General features: G+C 44.8%; 1 protein-coding gene across 2 annotated transcripts in view; it reads right to left on the bottom strand.

Annotated features, from left to right (window-relative positions):
- ano3 (anoctamin 3) overlaps positions 1-16,266 on the bottom strand; it is a 141,677-nt gene that overhangs the window by 19,353 nt on the left and 106,058 nt on the right. For both annotated transcript variants that reach the window (XM_071405252.1, XM_071405253.1), the window contains exons 23-24: positions 12,936-13,088; positions 11,438-11,585 (exon numbers count right to left, since the gene is read on the bottom strand). In XM_071405252.1, the coding sequence (XP_071261353.1) occupies positions 11,438-11,585; positions 12,936-13,088 (301 nt within the window). The remainder of the gene's footprint in view (positions 1-11,437; positions 11,586-12,935; positions 13,089-16,266) is intronic.

The raw sequence follows: 16,266 nt of genomic DNA, 5'->3' as shown, positions 1-16,266 counted from the left end.
TGCATATCATTTAACAGTTTCATTTCACATCACGCTGTTCATATAAATAATTTATTGTAATTGACTGGTTTCTCACAGTTATTCATCCCAGGAAAAGGGAGTGGTTTTGGGTGGTAAATCTCGGTAACCAGTTCATTCGACCCGACAACAGACACATATCTCTATTCCTAGTGTAAGGCCTAATGAATGTATTTCAATTGACTGATTTCAATTGACTGTAACTCAGTAAAATCTTTGAAATGATTGCATGTTGCGTTTATATTTTTGGTTTAGTATTGTTAGATTCTGGGTAAAACTCGGAACATTGTTGTACTCAGAAGGATAGTATCTAACAGTGTAAGAGACGGGTGGAGATCTTAGAACATAACAATTTCACTGAGGGAGAGAGAGTAATTGTCAGGTTTTGGCCAAGACTGTTCGGGTTTTTGGTCACTAGATGTCCCCATTGCACCTTTTTTGTACCTTTTGTTTTTCTTGCTCCAATTATTGTTTGCACCTGTAGGTCATTCCCTTGTTAGTATTTAATCCCTGTGTGTTCCTTAGTTCCTTGCTCTGTGTTTGTAAGTTAGCACCCAGCCCCAGCCCAAGCCTTGTTTTATTCAGTGTTTTCTCTTGTTGGATTTTCCAGAGGTTCTCTGGTTTAGTTTTGTGTATTATTTGAGTAGTCTTTTGAGGTTTGTTTTTCCCTGCTGTTTTTTACCACTTTGTGGAGTTTCTTTAGTATTTTGGAGGATTTCCATTTTTGTGCCTTTTGGCTTGATTTTTGGACATTGTGGTTTTAGTTTCTTTGCCTGGAGATTTTGTTCTTTATTAAACCACTATCGCTAGTACTGCTGTGTCTGCCTCATCTTCTGGGTTCTGACGATTATTAGTGACTGTTTCTCGCACCGGGTCCTGACAGAAACACAGAGCCATTATAATGAACCCAGAGGCAGCCAGTACCCAGGATCTTTTTTCCATGCTGTCCCACCACGAGGGGACTGTCCAACGCCACGAAGCTGCTCTGGTTCAGCAAGAGGCCTTAATGGCTAGACATTCTCAACTTCTGTCAGAGATGCTGACTTCCATAAAGCATATTTCGGATCGACTTTCCCCGGCAACCGCTTCTGCTCCAGTTCATCAGATTCAAGTACCCCTGGCAGTTAACCCCCTGGCTGAACCTCGTCTACCGCCTCCCCAACGGTTCTCAGGGGATCCGAGTGTTTGTAAGGGGTTTTTCACCCAATGTTCTCTCTCCTTTGAGCTGCAACCATCGTCGTTTCCCACCGACCGGTCCAAGATAGCATATATCATCACCCTGCTGTCGGAAAAAGCCCTAGCCTGGGCTACTGCTGTTTGGGATGCCCAAAGTCCCTGCTGTGCCAGCTACTCTACCTTTGCTGAAGAATTCAAGCGAGTGTTTCAAGGTCCTACCAACGGCCCTGACTCAGCCAAACAGCTCCTGACTCTCCGCCAAGGTCGGCGCAGCGTGACGGACTATGCCATCCAGTTCCGCACTGTGGCAGCAGCAAGTGGCTGGAACGACGAGGCGCTCACAGTGTGTTTTTTGAAGGGTCTTTCTGACACCATCCAAGATGAACTGGCCACTCGGGAACCACCGGACAACCTCGAGTCCCTTATCAAGTTGGCTTCACGCATAGACCAGCGTCTGAGAGAGAGAGAGAACTCAACCGCAGACCGCTCACCCTAGCTCCTATCGGTTCCAGCTCCGAGTCTCCACCTTTATCCTCGCTGGCTCCACCAGAACCCATGCAGGTTGGACGCATCTCCCAGGCTGAGAGAGACCGCCGGATGAGGGAGCGATGCTGTCTATATTGCGGCAAACCGGGCCATTTCCGCTCCACGTGTCCCGGGCTCCAGGGAAACGCACTCTCCCGTGCAGGCCTGGGAGGACTGTAACGGGAAACATAACCTCCTCCCATCCATCCAACTCCCGCCTGCTCATTCCAGTTACCCTTTCCTGGGACGACCACGAGTTTTCTCTTCAAGCCTTGGTAGACTCTGGAGCCGCAGGTAACTTCATGGATGGAGTCTGGGCGAAGGAGAATGGCGTTCCTTCTGAACCTCTAAGTGACCCCATAAGGGTTACTACGTTGGATAGAAGTCCTTTGGGATCTGGACTTGTCACTCGTGCCACTACCCCCTTGAGACTTTCAGTTTCCCAACACCAGGAAGTGATGAACTTTCATCTGATCTCCTGTTCCGAGTTCCCTCTCGTCCTTGGTTATCCCTGGCTTCACAGCCATAACCCTCACATCGACTGGTCTGTGGGCACTATCAAGCAGTGGGGTCCTACGTGTCAAGCCACTTGTATCTTCCCGAGTTCCCAGAGTTCCCCTTCCGAGTCTCTAGAATCCATCGACCTGTCCCGAGTTCCCGAGTGTTACCATGACCTCAAACTGGTATTTAGCAAACAGAGGGCCACCAAACTACCACCCCATAGATCTTACGATTGCACCATCGACCTGTTGCCGGGGACCTGTCCTCCCAGGGGTCGGATCTTTTCCCTTTCTCCTCCCGAACGAGCTGCTATGGATACCTACATCAAGGACGCTCTGGCAGCAGGCCTCATGCGTCCATCTACCTCGCCGGCGGGAGCAGGGTTTTTCTTTGTGGCCAAGAAAGACGGTGGATTACGACCTTGCATCGACTACCGGGGACTCAATGCCATAACCGTCCGTAACTGCTACCCGCTACCCCTTATGGCCACAGCCTTTGAGCTGCTCCAGGAAGCAGTTGTCTTCACTAAGCTTGACCTGCGGAACGCATACCATCTTGTGCGGATCAAACCCGGGGACGAGTGGAAGACCGCTTTCAACACGCCTACTGGTCACTACGAATACTCGGTGATGCCCTTCGGCCTGACCAACGCTCCGGCTGTGTTCCAAGCGCTCATAAACGATGTGCTTAGGGATATGCTTAACATCTTTGTGTTTGTTTACTTGGATGACATCCTCATCTTTTCGAGCTCCCTTCAAGAACACATTAAGCATGTCAGACAAGTGCTCAAACGCCTCCTAGACAGCCATTTGTACGTTAAGCCGGAAAAGTGTGAATTCCATTCCTCTCGAGTACAATTCCTGGGATTTATAGTGGAACCCGGTCGAGTCCAGATGGACCCCAAGAAGGTAGGGGCGGTAGCGGATTGGCCCACCCCCAAGTCCGTTAAGGAAGTTCAGCGTTTCCTGGGCTTCACCAACTTTTACCGCAAGTTCATCAAGAACTTCAGCTCGGTGGCAGCCCCTCTCTCAGCTGTAACCAAGGGTGGCAACACAAGGTTTCTGTGGGGAAGAGAAGCTGAGACGGCCTTCCAAGGACTCAAGCAGCGCATCCTCTCTGCTCCCATCCTGACACTACCAACGGCGGATGAACCTTTTGTGGTGGAGGTAGACGCATCAGAGGTTGGGGTTGGAGCTGTCCTGTCTCAGAGGGGTGAAGACAAGAAGCTTCATCCTTGCGCCTTCTTCTCTCACCGGCTTACCCCGGCCGAGAGGAATTACGATGTGGGGGATCGTGAACTCCTAGCGGTTAAGATGGCATTGAAGGAATGGAGACACTGGCTCGAGGGGGCTTCTCAACCGTTTCAAGTGCTTACGGACCACAAAAATCTGGAGTATATCCAGCAGGCGAAGCGGTTGAACTCCAGACAAGCTCGATGGTCTCTTTTCTTCAGCCGATTTCAGTTTATCCTCACCTATAGACCCGGGTCGAAGAATCTCAAACCGGACGCCTTGTCACGAATCTACTCTCCTGCCATTCGAGAAGAAACTGACATGACTGTCCTTCCGGCCGCTAAGATCGTGGCTCCGATCTCGTGGCAAGTGGAGGATACCGTGAAACAAGCCCAAGCCATCGAACCGGGCCCTGGAGGAGGTCCTGCCAATCGGTTGTTTGTTCCCAAGGCAGCAAGGTCCCAAGTCCTTCTGTGGGGGCACTCCTCTCGCCTCACCTGTCACCCGGGCGTAGGTCGCACCTTGGAGTTCATCCAGCGTAAGTTCTGGTGGCCCACCATAAAAGAAGACGTTGCCACTTTCGTCAAGGCCTGTTCCGTGTGCTGCCAGGGCAAATCTTCTCACCTCCGCCCTCAAGGACTCCTTCACCCTCTATCTATTCCCCACCGACCCTGGTCCCATATCTCGTTGGACTTTATTACTGGCCTTCCTCCGTCCCATGGTAATACTACGATCCTAGTCATCATCGACAGGTTTTCTAAGGCGGCCAGGTTTGTTCCCTTGACCAAATTACCTTCTGCCAAGGAAACAGCTGAGTTGGTGATTAACCATGTGTTCCGAGTCTTTGGGATTCCGCAAGATATGGTTTCCGACAGAGGTCCCCAGTTCGCCTCAAGGTTTTGGAAGGCCTTCTGCCAACTCATAGGGGCCACGGCCAGTTTATCTTCAGGGTACCATCCGGAGTCCAATGGCCAAACTGAGAGGATGATTCAGGAGCTGGAAACCACCCTCAGATGCATGGTTTCCAACAACCCGTCCACATGGTCATCATTCATTGTTTGGGCCGAGTACGCGCACAACACCTTGTGCTCCTCCTCCACTGGTATATCCCCGCATGAGTGTCAGTTTGGCTATGCGCCTCTATTGTTCCCGGACCAGGAGGCAGAAGTCAGAGTGCCTTCAGCCTCGAGGTTCATCAGACGCTGTCGGCTTACGTGGAAGAAGGCACGTCTTAATCTTCTGCGTTCCTCTCAGCAGTACCAACGACAAGCCAACAGACGTCGCCGTCCCGGTCCTACCCTGTACCCCGGCCAGAGAGTATGGCTCTCAACTAAAAATTTACCACTACGGGTGGAGTCTCGCAAGCTGTCCCAGAGGTTCATCGGTCCCTTTAAGATTGCCAGGAGAGTCAATCCCGTTACTTTTCGCCTGCACTTACCCAGATCCCTTAAGATCAATCCAACATTTCACATCTCTTTATTAAAACCTGTTGTTTTTTCTCCCCTTATCCCGGCAGGCAGACCTCCCCCTCCGCCCCGTGTCATCGGTGGCCAGTCGGCTTATACCGTCCACCGGATACTGGATTCCCGCCGGGTGCAGCGGTCCTGGCAGTATCTGGTGGACTGGGAAGGCTACGGTCCCGAGGAGCGCTCCTGGGTTCCTGCCAAGGACATACTGGACCCTGACCTCATTCGTCAGTTCAGGACCCTCCACCCTGAGAAGGCTGGTAGGAACGTCAGGAGCCGTTCCTAGGAGGAGGATTCTGTCAGGTTTTGGCCAAGACTGTTCGGGTTTTTGGTCACTAGATGTCCCCATTGCACCTTTTTTGTACCTTTTATTTTTCTTGCTCCAATTATTGTTTGCACCTGTAGGTCATTCCCTTGTTAGTATTTAATCCCTGTGTGTTCCTTAGTTCCTTGCTCTGTGTTTGTAAGTTAGCACCCAGCCCCAGCCCAAGCCTTGTTTTATTCAGTGTTTTCTCTTGTTGGATTTTCCAGAGGTTCTCTGGTTTAGTTTTGTGTATTATTTGAGTAGTCTTTTGAGGTTTGTTTTTCCCTGCTGTTTTTTACCACTTTGTGGAGTTTCTTTAGTATTTTGGAGGATTTCCATTTTTGTGCCTTTTGGCTTGATTTTTGGACATTGTGGTTTTAGTTTCTTTGCCTGGAGATTTTGTTCTTTATTAAACCACTATCGCTAGTACTGCTGTGTCTGCCTCATCTTCTGGGTTCTGACGATTATTAGTGACTGTTTCTCGCACCGGGTCCTGACAGTAATGTATAACGTTTACATTATGTCAGGATATGTTACTGAGGGAGAGAGAGTAATGTATAACGTTTACATTATGTCAGGATATGTCACTGTTAAGCCATCAGGGATCCTCTGGGAGGAGAAGAGACACAGTCTGGTATCAATCACCATGACAGCCTTGAGTTGGGGAGGAGTGAGCACTTTGGGGTAGCGGTCAGGTCAGATGAAGTGAGGAAGAACAGATATCACTAAGGTTCTGTCTAGCGACAGAGATGCATTGGCTGTTCAGATGTGGAGGAGGAGACTCAGCCTATGGAGAAAGGGTTAAATATCAGTGCTTGTGTGAAATGTAATTTGTCTGAATTACAGCTGTATCGACCCTTTGGGAAGAATTGAGCTTGGTTAAGCTTCTCTAGTGTCCGTTGAGTTATTTACTCTGAAAAATAAGAACCTAACAGATGGCGTTGTCGGCAGGATTCAGCACGATTTGTAGTCAAACCATAGAGTCCAGATCAATGGAGCAGGAGCTGGCAACAAACAAGGTAGGTACAGTTCCTATTCCTGTTTCTGCTCATTTTGACATCTTGGGGAGATGAGAATCGTAGGCTGAACAATTATAGGACACGGACCTGGAGAGCCTGAGTTTAATTCGGTAGGCCCATTGTGTAACGACCGGTCGTAAATATCTGGTATAGGGTAGGTTCCATAAGGATAGGTCCCGAGTGTAGGTTTTCCTCTGCGAGATCCAGATAAAAATCAGGTGTAGGGTGGGTTCCATAAGGATAGGTCCCGAGTGGAGGTTTTCCTCTGCGAGATTCAGGAGTAACAATACAGTGTAGGGTAGGTTCCATTAGGATAGGTCCCGAGTGGAGGTTTTCCTCTGCAAGATCCAGGTAAATATCTGGTATAGGGTAGGTTCCATAAGGATAGGTCCCGAGTGGAGGTTTTCCTCTGCGAGATCCAGGCTGATATAAGGTGTAGGGTGGGTTCATTCAAGGATAGGTCCCGAGTGGAGGTTTTCCTCTGCGAGATCCAGGCTGATATAAGGTGTAGGGTGGGTTCCTTCAAGGATAGGTCCCGAGTGGAGATTTTCCTCTGCGAGATTCAGGAGTGACAATACAGTGTAGGGTGGGTTCCTTCAAGGATAGGTCCCGAGTGGAGGTTTTCCTCTGCGAGATTCAGGAGTGACAATACAGTGTAGGGTGGGTTCCTTCAAGGATAGGTCCCGAGTGGAGGTTTTCCTCTGCGAGATTCAGGAGTGACAATACAGTGGAGGGTGGGTTCCTTCAAGGATACAGTGGGGATAACAAGTATTTGATACACTGCCGATTTTGCAGGTTTTCCTACTTACAAAGCATGTAGAGGTCTGTAATTTTTATCATAGGTACACTTCAACTGTAAGAGACGGAATCTAAAACAAAAATCCAGAAAATCACATTGTATGATTTTTAAGTAATTAATTTGCATTTTATTGCATGACATAAATATTTGATACATCAGATAAACAGAACTTAATATTTGGTACAGAAACCTTTGTTTGCAATTTCAGAGATCATACGTTTCCTGTAGTTCTTGACCAGGTTTGCACACACTGCAGCAGGGATGTTGGCCCACTCCTCCATACAGACCTTCTCCAGATCCTTCAGGTTTCGGGGCTGTCGCTGGGCAATACGGACTTTCAGCTCCCTCCAAAGATTTTCTATTGGGTTCAGGTCTGGAGACTGGCTAGGCCACTCCAGGACCTTGAGATGCTTCTTACGGAGCCACTCCTTAGTTGCCCTGGCTGTGTGTTTTGGGTCGTTGTCATGCTGGAAGACCCAGCCACGACCCATCTTCAATGCTCTTACTGAGGGAAGGAGGTTGTTGGCCAAGATCTCATGATACATGGTACCATCCATCCTCCCCTCGATACGGTGCAGTCGTCCTGTCCCCTTTGCAGAAAAGCATCCCCAAAGAATGATGTTTCCACCTCCATGCTTCACGGTTGGGATGGTGTTCTTGGGGTTGTACTCATCCTTCTTCTTCCTCCAAACACGGCAAGTGAAGTTTAGACCAAAAAGCTCTATTTTTGTCTCATCAGACCACATGACCTTCTCCCATTCCTCCTCTGGATCATCCAGATGGTCATTGGCAAACTTCGGACGGGCCTGGACATGCGCTGGCTTGAGCAGGGGGACCTTGCGTGCGCTGCAGGATTTTAATCCATGACGGCGTAGTGTGTTACTAATGGTTTTCTTTGAGACTGTGGTCCCAGCTCTCTTCAGGTCATTGACCAGGTCCTGCCGTGTAGTTCTGGGCTGATCCCTCACCTTCCTCGTGATCATTGATGCCCCACGAGGTGAGATCTTGCATGGAGCCCCAGACCGAGGGTGATTGACCGTCATCTTGAACTTCTTCCATTTTCTAATAATTGCGCCAACAGTTGTTGCCTTCTCACCAAGCTGCTTGCCTATTGTCCTGTAGCCCATCCCAGCCTTGTGCAGGTCTACAATTTTAGCCCTGATGTCCTTACACAGCTCTCTGGTCTTGGCCATTTTGGAGAGGTTGGTGTCTGTTTGATTGAGTGTGTGGACAGGTGTCTTTTATACAGGTAACGAGTTCAAACAGGTGCAGTTAATACAGGTAATGAGTGGAGAACAGGAGGGCTTCTTAAAGAAAAACTAACAGGTCTGTGAGAGCCGGAATTCTTACTGGTTGGTAGGTGATCAAATACTTATGTCATGCAATAAAATGCAAATCAATTACTTAAAAATCATACAATGTGATTTTCTGGATTTTTGTTTTAGATTCCGTCTCTCACAGTTGAAGTGTACCTATGATAAAAATTACAGACCTCTACATGCTTTGTAAGTAGGAAAACCTGCAAAATCGGCAGTGTATCAAATACTTGTTCTCCCCACTGTAGGTCCCGAGTGGAGGTTTTCCTCTGCGAGATCCAGGCTGATATAAGGTGTAGGGTGGGTTCCTTCAAGGATAGGTCCCGAGTGGAGGTTTTCCCCTGCGAGATCCAGACTGATATAAGGTGTAGGGTGGGTTCCTTCAAGGATAGGTCCCGAGTGGAGGTTTTTCTCTGCGAGATTCAGGAGTGACAATACAGTGGAGCGTAGGTTCCGTATTAGGATAGGTCCCTAGTGGGGGTATTTCCGTGCGAGATCTGTAAAAGGGACACAAGTCCCAGTTGCAGTGAGTTTTTGTAAGATGAGAGTTCTAGAAGCTAGTGAGTTAAAAAAAACAAAAAGGAAAACTAAGATATTTGAACACTGTTTGATGTACGTGTAGTAGCAGTAGCAACACGGAGAGAGGTTGGTTTATGCCCTATGGGGAAGGGGGAACCATGAAAGATTGTGGAAATAGGAGGACAAGTGTGAATCATTTTGTTAATATGGGTTATCAATAACAGTGATATTTGAGGCAAGACAGGAATATGACATTAAGTCATTCGTATTTTACATTTACATTTTACATTTAAGTCATTTAGCAGACGCTCTTATCCAGAGCGAATTACAAATTGGAAAGTTCATACATATTCATCCTGGTCCCCCCGTGGGGAATGAACCCACAACCCTGGCGTTGCAAGCGCCATGCTCTACCAACTGAGCCACACGGGTATTCTTCAGTAATACATTTGCAGACGCTATAGTTTAGGTTCTAATACAAGGTATTAAGTGCCGTGACCAATTAATAGGTACAAATACCATAACTATTATCTGGGGTAGTGGGTAGCGCTACCTTGGAAAATAGTTAATAGAAGGTGACTATTATAATTTATAATCCAATTTGTAAGTCGCTCTGGATAAGAGCGTCTGCTAAATGACTTAAATGTAAATTATAGACGGAAGTGAAGAAATCTAAAACACCCTGAACACAGTCGGGAGAGGGTTGGGAATAATAACTACAGATGGCCCCGATTCTCCAAGCGGAGCTAGAGGATTTTGATAAAGCCAGAGTCACTGAAAGAAGCGCACGAGCATTCTACCAATTCGACTCGAATATGGGGATAATAGTAGAGAGAATGATTAATTTCAGCTTTTATTTCTTTCATCAAATTCCCAGTGGGTCAGAAGTTTACATACACTTAATTAGTATTTGGTATCATTGCCTTTAAATTGTTTAACTTGGGTCAAACGTTTCATGTAGCCTCCACAAGCTTCCCACAATAAGTTGGGTGAATTTTGGTCCATTCATCCTGACAGAGCTGGTGTAACTGAGTCAGGTTTGTAGGCCTCCTTGCTCGCACATGCCTTTTCAGTTCTGCCCACAAATGTTCTATAGGATTGAGGTCAGGGCTTTGTGATGGCCACTCCAATACCTTGACTTTGTTGTCCTTAAGCCATTTTGCCACAGCTTTGGAAGTATGCTTGGGGTCATTGTTCATTTGGAAGACCAAGCTTTAACTTTCTGACTGATGTCTTGAGATGTTGCTTCAATATATCCACATAATTTCCCTCCCTCATGATGCCATCTATTTTGTGAAGTGCACCTGTCCCTCCTGCAGCAAATCACCCCCACAACATGATGCTGCCACCCCCATTCTTCACGGTTGGGATGGTGTTCTCCTGCTTGGAAGCCTCCCCCTTTGTCCTCCAAACATAACGATGGTCTATATTTGTTTCATCAGACCAGAGGACATTTCTCCAAAAAGTACAATCTTTGTCCCCATGTGCAGTTGCAAACCGTAGTCTGGCTTTTTTATGGTGGTTTTGGAGCAGTGGCTTCTTCCTTGCTGAGCGGCCTTTCAGCTTATGTCGTTATAGGACTTGTTTTACTGTGGATATAGATACTTTTGTCCCTGTTTACTCCAGCATCTTCACAAGGTCCTTTGCTGTTGTTTTCGCACCAAAGTAAGTTCATATCTTGGAGACAGAACGCGTCTCCTTCCTTAGCGGTATGACGGCTGCGTGGTCCCATGGTGTTTATACTTGCATACTATTGTTTGTACAGATGAGCGTGGTACCTTCAGGCGTTTGGAAATTGCTCCCAAGGATGAACCAGACTTGTGGAGAACTACAATTATTTTTCTGAGGTCTTGGCTGATTTCTTTTGATTTTCCCATGATGTCAAGCAAAGAGGCACTGAGTTTGAAGTTAGGATTCCCAGATGGCATCGATTATGGAGTCATTGTAAGTTTTACACTTAAGACATGACTCTGCCGTTGTGCTGTAGAATTTGTGAATTGAGTCTGTTGTATAATAAATTCTATACATTAGTTTATACTGGATTAAGCTAGTTAATAACTCTCATTTCATTAGGTAGGCTCCAACTTTTCCTCTATCTTGTGCCAACATCAGTTGTTTTTAGACCCAAAAATCTATTTTTCATTCAGTCTTGGTTCCAATAGTTTATATTTTGTTTCTAAGAGATTGTCAGTTGGATAAGCTCTCTGCAAAGTTTTGTATATCTTACCTATCACATGAACATTATTTTCTGACTCAAATAAGATTCCCTCAAGGTTTCTCTGATGTCCAAAAGATTGTAAAATCGGCATTTTGTGATATGTCGATTGTACATTAAGTTACATGTATCAACACAAACAATCTCTTTTTTCATTCTGTAATGAAACGAAATGTATTTCCTGTTACCAATTCGCTCTAATAAAAAAAAAAAGCGCTGGACTCTTACCAACTGAGCCACAACAACCAACTAATATTGTAACACAAAGTGTCCCTGTAGAATGGTCAGGGAATTCTTTAACGAACAGACAACACAAGGTATATTCTGACTGGAGAAATTGGACCTACTTCTCGTGGTGGTACTCCTTGTCCACACAGGGTCCGTATCTGAACGCGTAGACGAAGCGGGGGATGTAGTCGGAGGTGATGGCGATGACGAAGGCGTTGGTGATGACAGCCAGCACGCCGATCCCCTCCAGGATACCATACCAGATACCTGATGGGAACACAGGAGCGCATTACGCAAAAATGCTTTTACTCTCAATATACTTCTACTCTCTCTAGCTATCTTTACCAGTAATCTAAAAGCTACTATGGGGGAGGAAGTGTTCAATCTCAGCTAACAACAGATACTTTATGTCTCCGTCGATCTCACACGCTCTTGGTAAAATCCCTGCCTCCAATTGCACCTCAGGACAGTTTCCCCATCTGATTAGCATTGTGTAATACACTTAACATATGGAAGAAATAACCGACCTATATCTGTGGCTGTATTACTGACCTATATCTGTGGCTGTATTAGTGACCTATATCTGTGGCTGTGTTACTGACCTATATCTGTGGCTGTATTAGTGACCTATATCTGTGGCTGTATCACTGACCTATATCTGTGGCTGTATTACTGACCTATATCTGTGGCTGTATTACTGACCAATGTCTGTGGCTGTATTACTGACCTATATCTGTGTCTGTATTAGTGACCTATATCTGTGGCTGTATCACTGACCTATATCTGTGGCTGTATTTCTGACCTATATCTGTGGCTGTATCACTGACCTATATCTGTGGCTGTATTACTGACCTATATCTGTGGCTGTATTACTGACCAATGTCTGTGGCTGTATTACGGACCTATATCTGTGTCTGTATTACTGACCTATATCTGTGGCTGTATTACTGACCTATATCTGTGGCTGTATTACTGACCTATATCTGTGGCTGTATTACTGACCTATATCTGTGGCTGTATTACTGACCAATATCTGTGGCTGTATTACTGACCTATATCTGTGGCTGTATTACGGACCAATATCTGTGGCTGTATCACTGACCTATATCTGTGTCTGTATTACTGACCAATATCTGTGTCTGTTTTACTGACCTATATCTGTGGCTGTATCACTGACCTATATCTGTGGCTGTATTACGGACCAATATCTGTGGCTACTGACCTATATCTGTGGCTGTATCACTGACCTATATCTGTGGCCCTATTAGTGACCTATATCTGTGGCTGTATTACGGACCAATATCTGTGTCTGTATTACTGACCTATATCTGTGGCTGTATTACGGACCAATATCTGTGGCTACTGACCTATATCTGTGGCTGTATCACTGACCTATATCTGTGTCTGTATTACTGACCTATATCTGTGGCTGTATTACTGACCTATCTCTGTGGCTGTATTTCTGACCTATATCTGTGGCTGTATTACTGACCTATATCTGTGGCTGTATTACTGACCTATATCTGTGGCTGTATTTCTGACCTATATCTGTGGCTGTATTACTGACCTATATCTGTGTCTGTATTACTGACCAATGTCTGTGGCTGTATTACTGACCAATGTCTGTGGCTCTGGCAGGCATGGGTCTCCTCCACTGGGTGACAAACTTGTAGGCGTCCAGTCGTATCTCGATGATGTTGTTGAGCAGAGCCAGTAGAGGAGCCAATGGGAATGCAGCCACAAAGATCGTGGTGAAACCAAACTGGAGAACTGAGAAGAAGATGAGCAGGAGGAAGTAGAAGCAGAAGAAGCAGAAAATACATGGTTATAATGGTGGGTTTGAACATCCTGTGGTTGACCTCAGTATTTGTATTTATATTTATTATGGATCCTCATTGCCAAAGCAGCAGCTACTATTTACGGGGTCCAGCAAAATTAAGGCAGTTTAAACAATTTAAAAAACATTACAATACATTCACAGATTTCACAACACACTACCATTACCGCATATCTACAGTACAAAATCCATGTCTACGTGTGTGTATAGTGCCTATGTTAGCGTGTGTGTGTATGCATGTGGCTGTGTCTATATTTGTGTTGCTTCACTGTCCTCACTGTTCCACAAGGTGTATTTTTATTAGTTATTTAAAATCTGATTCTACTGCATCAGTTAGTTACCTGATGTGGAATAAAGTTCTATGTAGTCATGGCTCTATGTAGTACTGTGCGCCTCCCATTGTCTGTTCTGGACTTGGGGACTGTGAAGAGACCTCTTGTGGCATGTCTTGTTGGGTATGCATGGGTGTCCGAGCTGTGTGCCAGTAGTTCAGACAGACAGCTCGGTGCATAAATACAAATAGTGATGAAGTCAATCTCTTCTCCACTTTGAGCCAGGAGAGATTGACATGCATATTATTAATATTAGCTCTCTGTGTACATCCAAGGGCCAGCCGTGCCGCCCTGTTCTGAGCCAATTGTAATTTTCATTAGTCCCTCTTTGTGGCACCTGACCACACAACTGAACAGTAGTCCAGGTGCAGCCTGTAGGACCTAGTTGTTGATAGTGCTGTTAAGAATGCAGAGCAGCGCTTTATTATGGACAGACTTCTCCCCATCTTAGCTACTGTTGTATCAATATGTTTTGACCATGACAATTTACAATCCAGAGGTACTCCAAGCAGTTTAGTCACCTCAACTTCCTCAATTTCCACATTATTTTTCACGAGATTTAGTTGCGGTTTAGGGTTTAGTGAATGATTTGTCCCAAATGCTTTAAGTTTTAGAAATATTTAGGACTAACTTATTCCTTGCCACCCACTCTGAAACTAACTGCAGCTATTTGTTAAGTGTTGCAGTCATTTCAGTCGATGTAGTAGCTGACATGTATAGTGTTGAGTCATCTGCATACATAGACACACTGGCTTTATTCAAAGCCAGTGACATGTCATTAGTAAAGATTGAAAAAAGTAAGGGGCCTTGACAGCTGCCCTGGGGAATTCCTGATTCTACCTGGATTTTGTTGGAGAGGCTTCCATTAAAGAACACCCTCTGTGTTCTGTTAGACAAGTAACTCTTTATCCACAATATAGCAGGGGGTGTAAAGCCATAACATATACGTTTTTCCAGCAGCAGACGATGATCGATAATGTCAAAATCTGCACTGAAGTCTAACAAAACAGCTCCCACAATCTTTTTATCACCAATTTATCTCAGCCAATCATCAGTCATTTGTGTAAGTGCTGTGCTTGTTGAATGTCCTTCCCTATAAGCATGCTGAAAGTTTGTCGTCTTTTTGTTTACTGTAAAATACCATTATATCTGGTCAAACACCATTTTTTCCTAAAGTTAACTAAGGGTTGGTAACAGGCTGATTGGTCAGCTATTTGTATTTGTATTTTGTATTTACAGTTTTTAACAATCACTTTGACACTAATTTCAGAACCTTATGTTCATTTTTCAAAACTCTAGACACAAAACTCAAAACGGTCATCACTTGTAACACAGGCAGTCCAATGTTCAAAACATTGCATTGTGCATTCATATCTTTAAAGAAACCTTGCACTTGCAGAATCATTGGTTCAAATAACTCATTTATCATGAAATACCATAGGACCATTAATTTAGATCACCCACACACAAGATACCGATAGTTTCACTGTGTAGTTGTTCGTACAATCATTAAATATTGTAGTACAAAATATGTGATAGATGTTTCATTATGCTACTACACGTAAATACATCACTGTAAAAGGACTAGTAGAGAGAATACTACAGACACAGTGGAATCATTGAAAAAAATATGACATTTATTGAGGAAATACAATAAAATCACTCATAGGTTTCTTTGAATCAAAGCAAAAATAATTAGCTACAAAAAAAGAAAAAACAGTAAAACGTCAACTGCAGTGTTCCTCACCTGGCTTACTGTAAAACGTCAACTGCAGTGTTCCTCACCTGGCTTACTGTAAAACGTCAACTGCAGTGTTCCTCACCTGGCTTACTGTAAAACGTCAACTGCAGTGTTCCTCACCTGGCTTACTGTAAAAAGCTAAACAAAAGATTGATTACTGTACTTCTATATTTCCATCAACCTTGTCATTGTGGATTTGGCCACAGGTTCTCATCCACATCACAATGGATGTTTTCATTAGCCAAACATCTTGGGAAGAATCTTCGGGCGAATCCAGGCCTGACACTGGTCTGCCGTGATGTCATTGCATGCGTCATCCATGGCCTGGAGAAGGGTGGCTTGTCCGTGAGGGCGCATATCATGTACCTTCCACCTCCATGTGGAGAGGTAATGTCAAATCTGAAAACATGGTCTGGAAAAGTGGTAGATGTGACCATAGAAACAGTGTCTGATAAAGAATGATGATGAAATATTACATCCATAGATAATGTGGTCCAATTGGTTCATGTTCCACGGTAATTGATGTCAATGGATCTCGTTATTCTGAAACTTTCATGATCTAAACATGGAATATTGTTTGTCAGTTTCCATAACACTATGCATTAAGAGTAATGCAACAGTTACTTATCATTTTGATCAGTTGTATCAATTGATAGTTAGATCATTGTAATGAAATGAATAGACAGTCATTTCAGATGTAATGTGTGAATTGCATTTTGAAATGGTAGTACTTTGATGTTAAGTCATTTTGAACAGGTGATTTTAGTTCAATGAACAAATGATCTTAGCTTTATGTGTATTGTATCCAAGCAATTGGAAAAAGTGTTGGAGTTTTGAAAATCTTTCATTTTGATCATTGGTTGTGAGTTTTGTGTCTAGAGTTTTGAAAAATGACATCAATGTTCCTAGAAGGCCAGCATCGCGAGGTCGCCTCTTCACTGTTGACGTTGAGACTGGTGTTTTGCGGGTACTATTTAATGAAGCTTCCAGTTGAGGACTTGTGAGGAGTCTGTTTCTCAAACTAGACATTCTAATGTA

This window comes from Salvelinus alpinus, chromosome 6 (genome assembly GCF_045679555.1).
Source record: "Salvelinus alpinus chromosome 6, SLU_Salpinus.1, whole genome shotgun sequence".
In the NCBI taxonomy this organism is placed as follows: domain Eukaryota; kingdom Metazoa; phylum Chordata; class Actinopteri; order Salmoniformes; family Salmonidae; genus Salvelinus; species Salvelinus alpinus.
The sequence above is the reverse complement of the archived record's forward strand: the minus strand, read 5'-3'. Positions and strand labels throughout refer to the sequence as shown.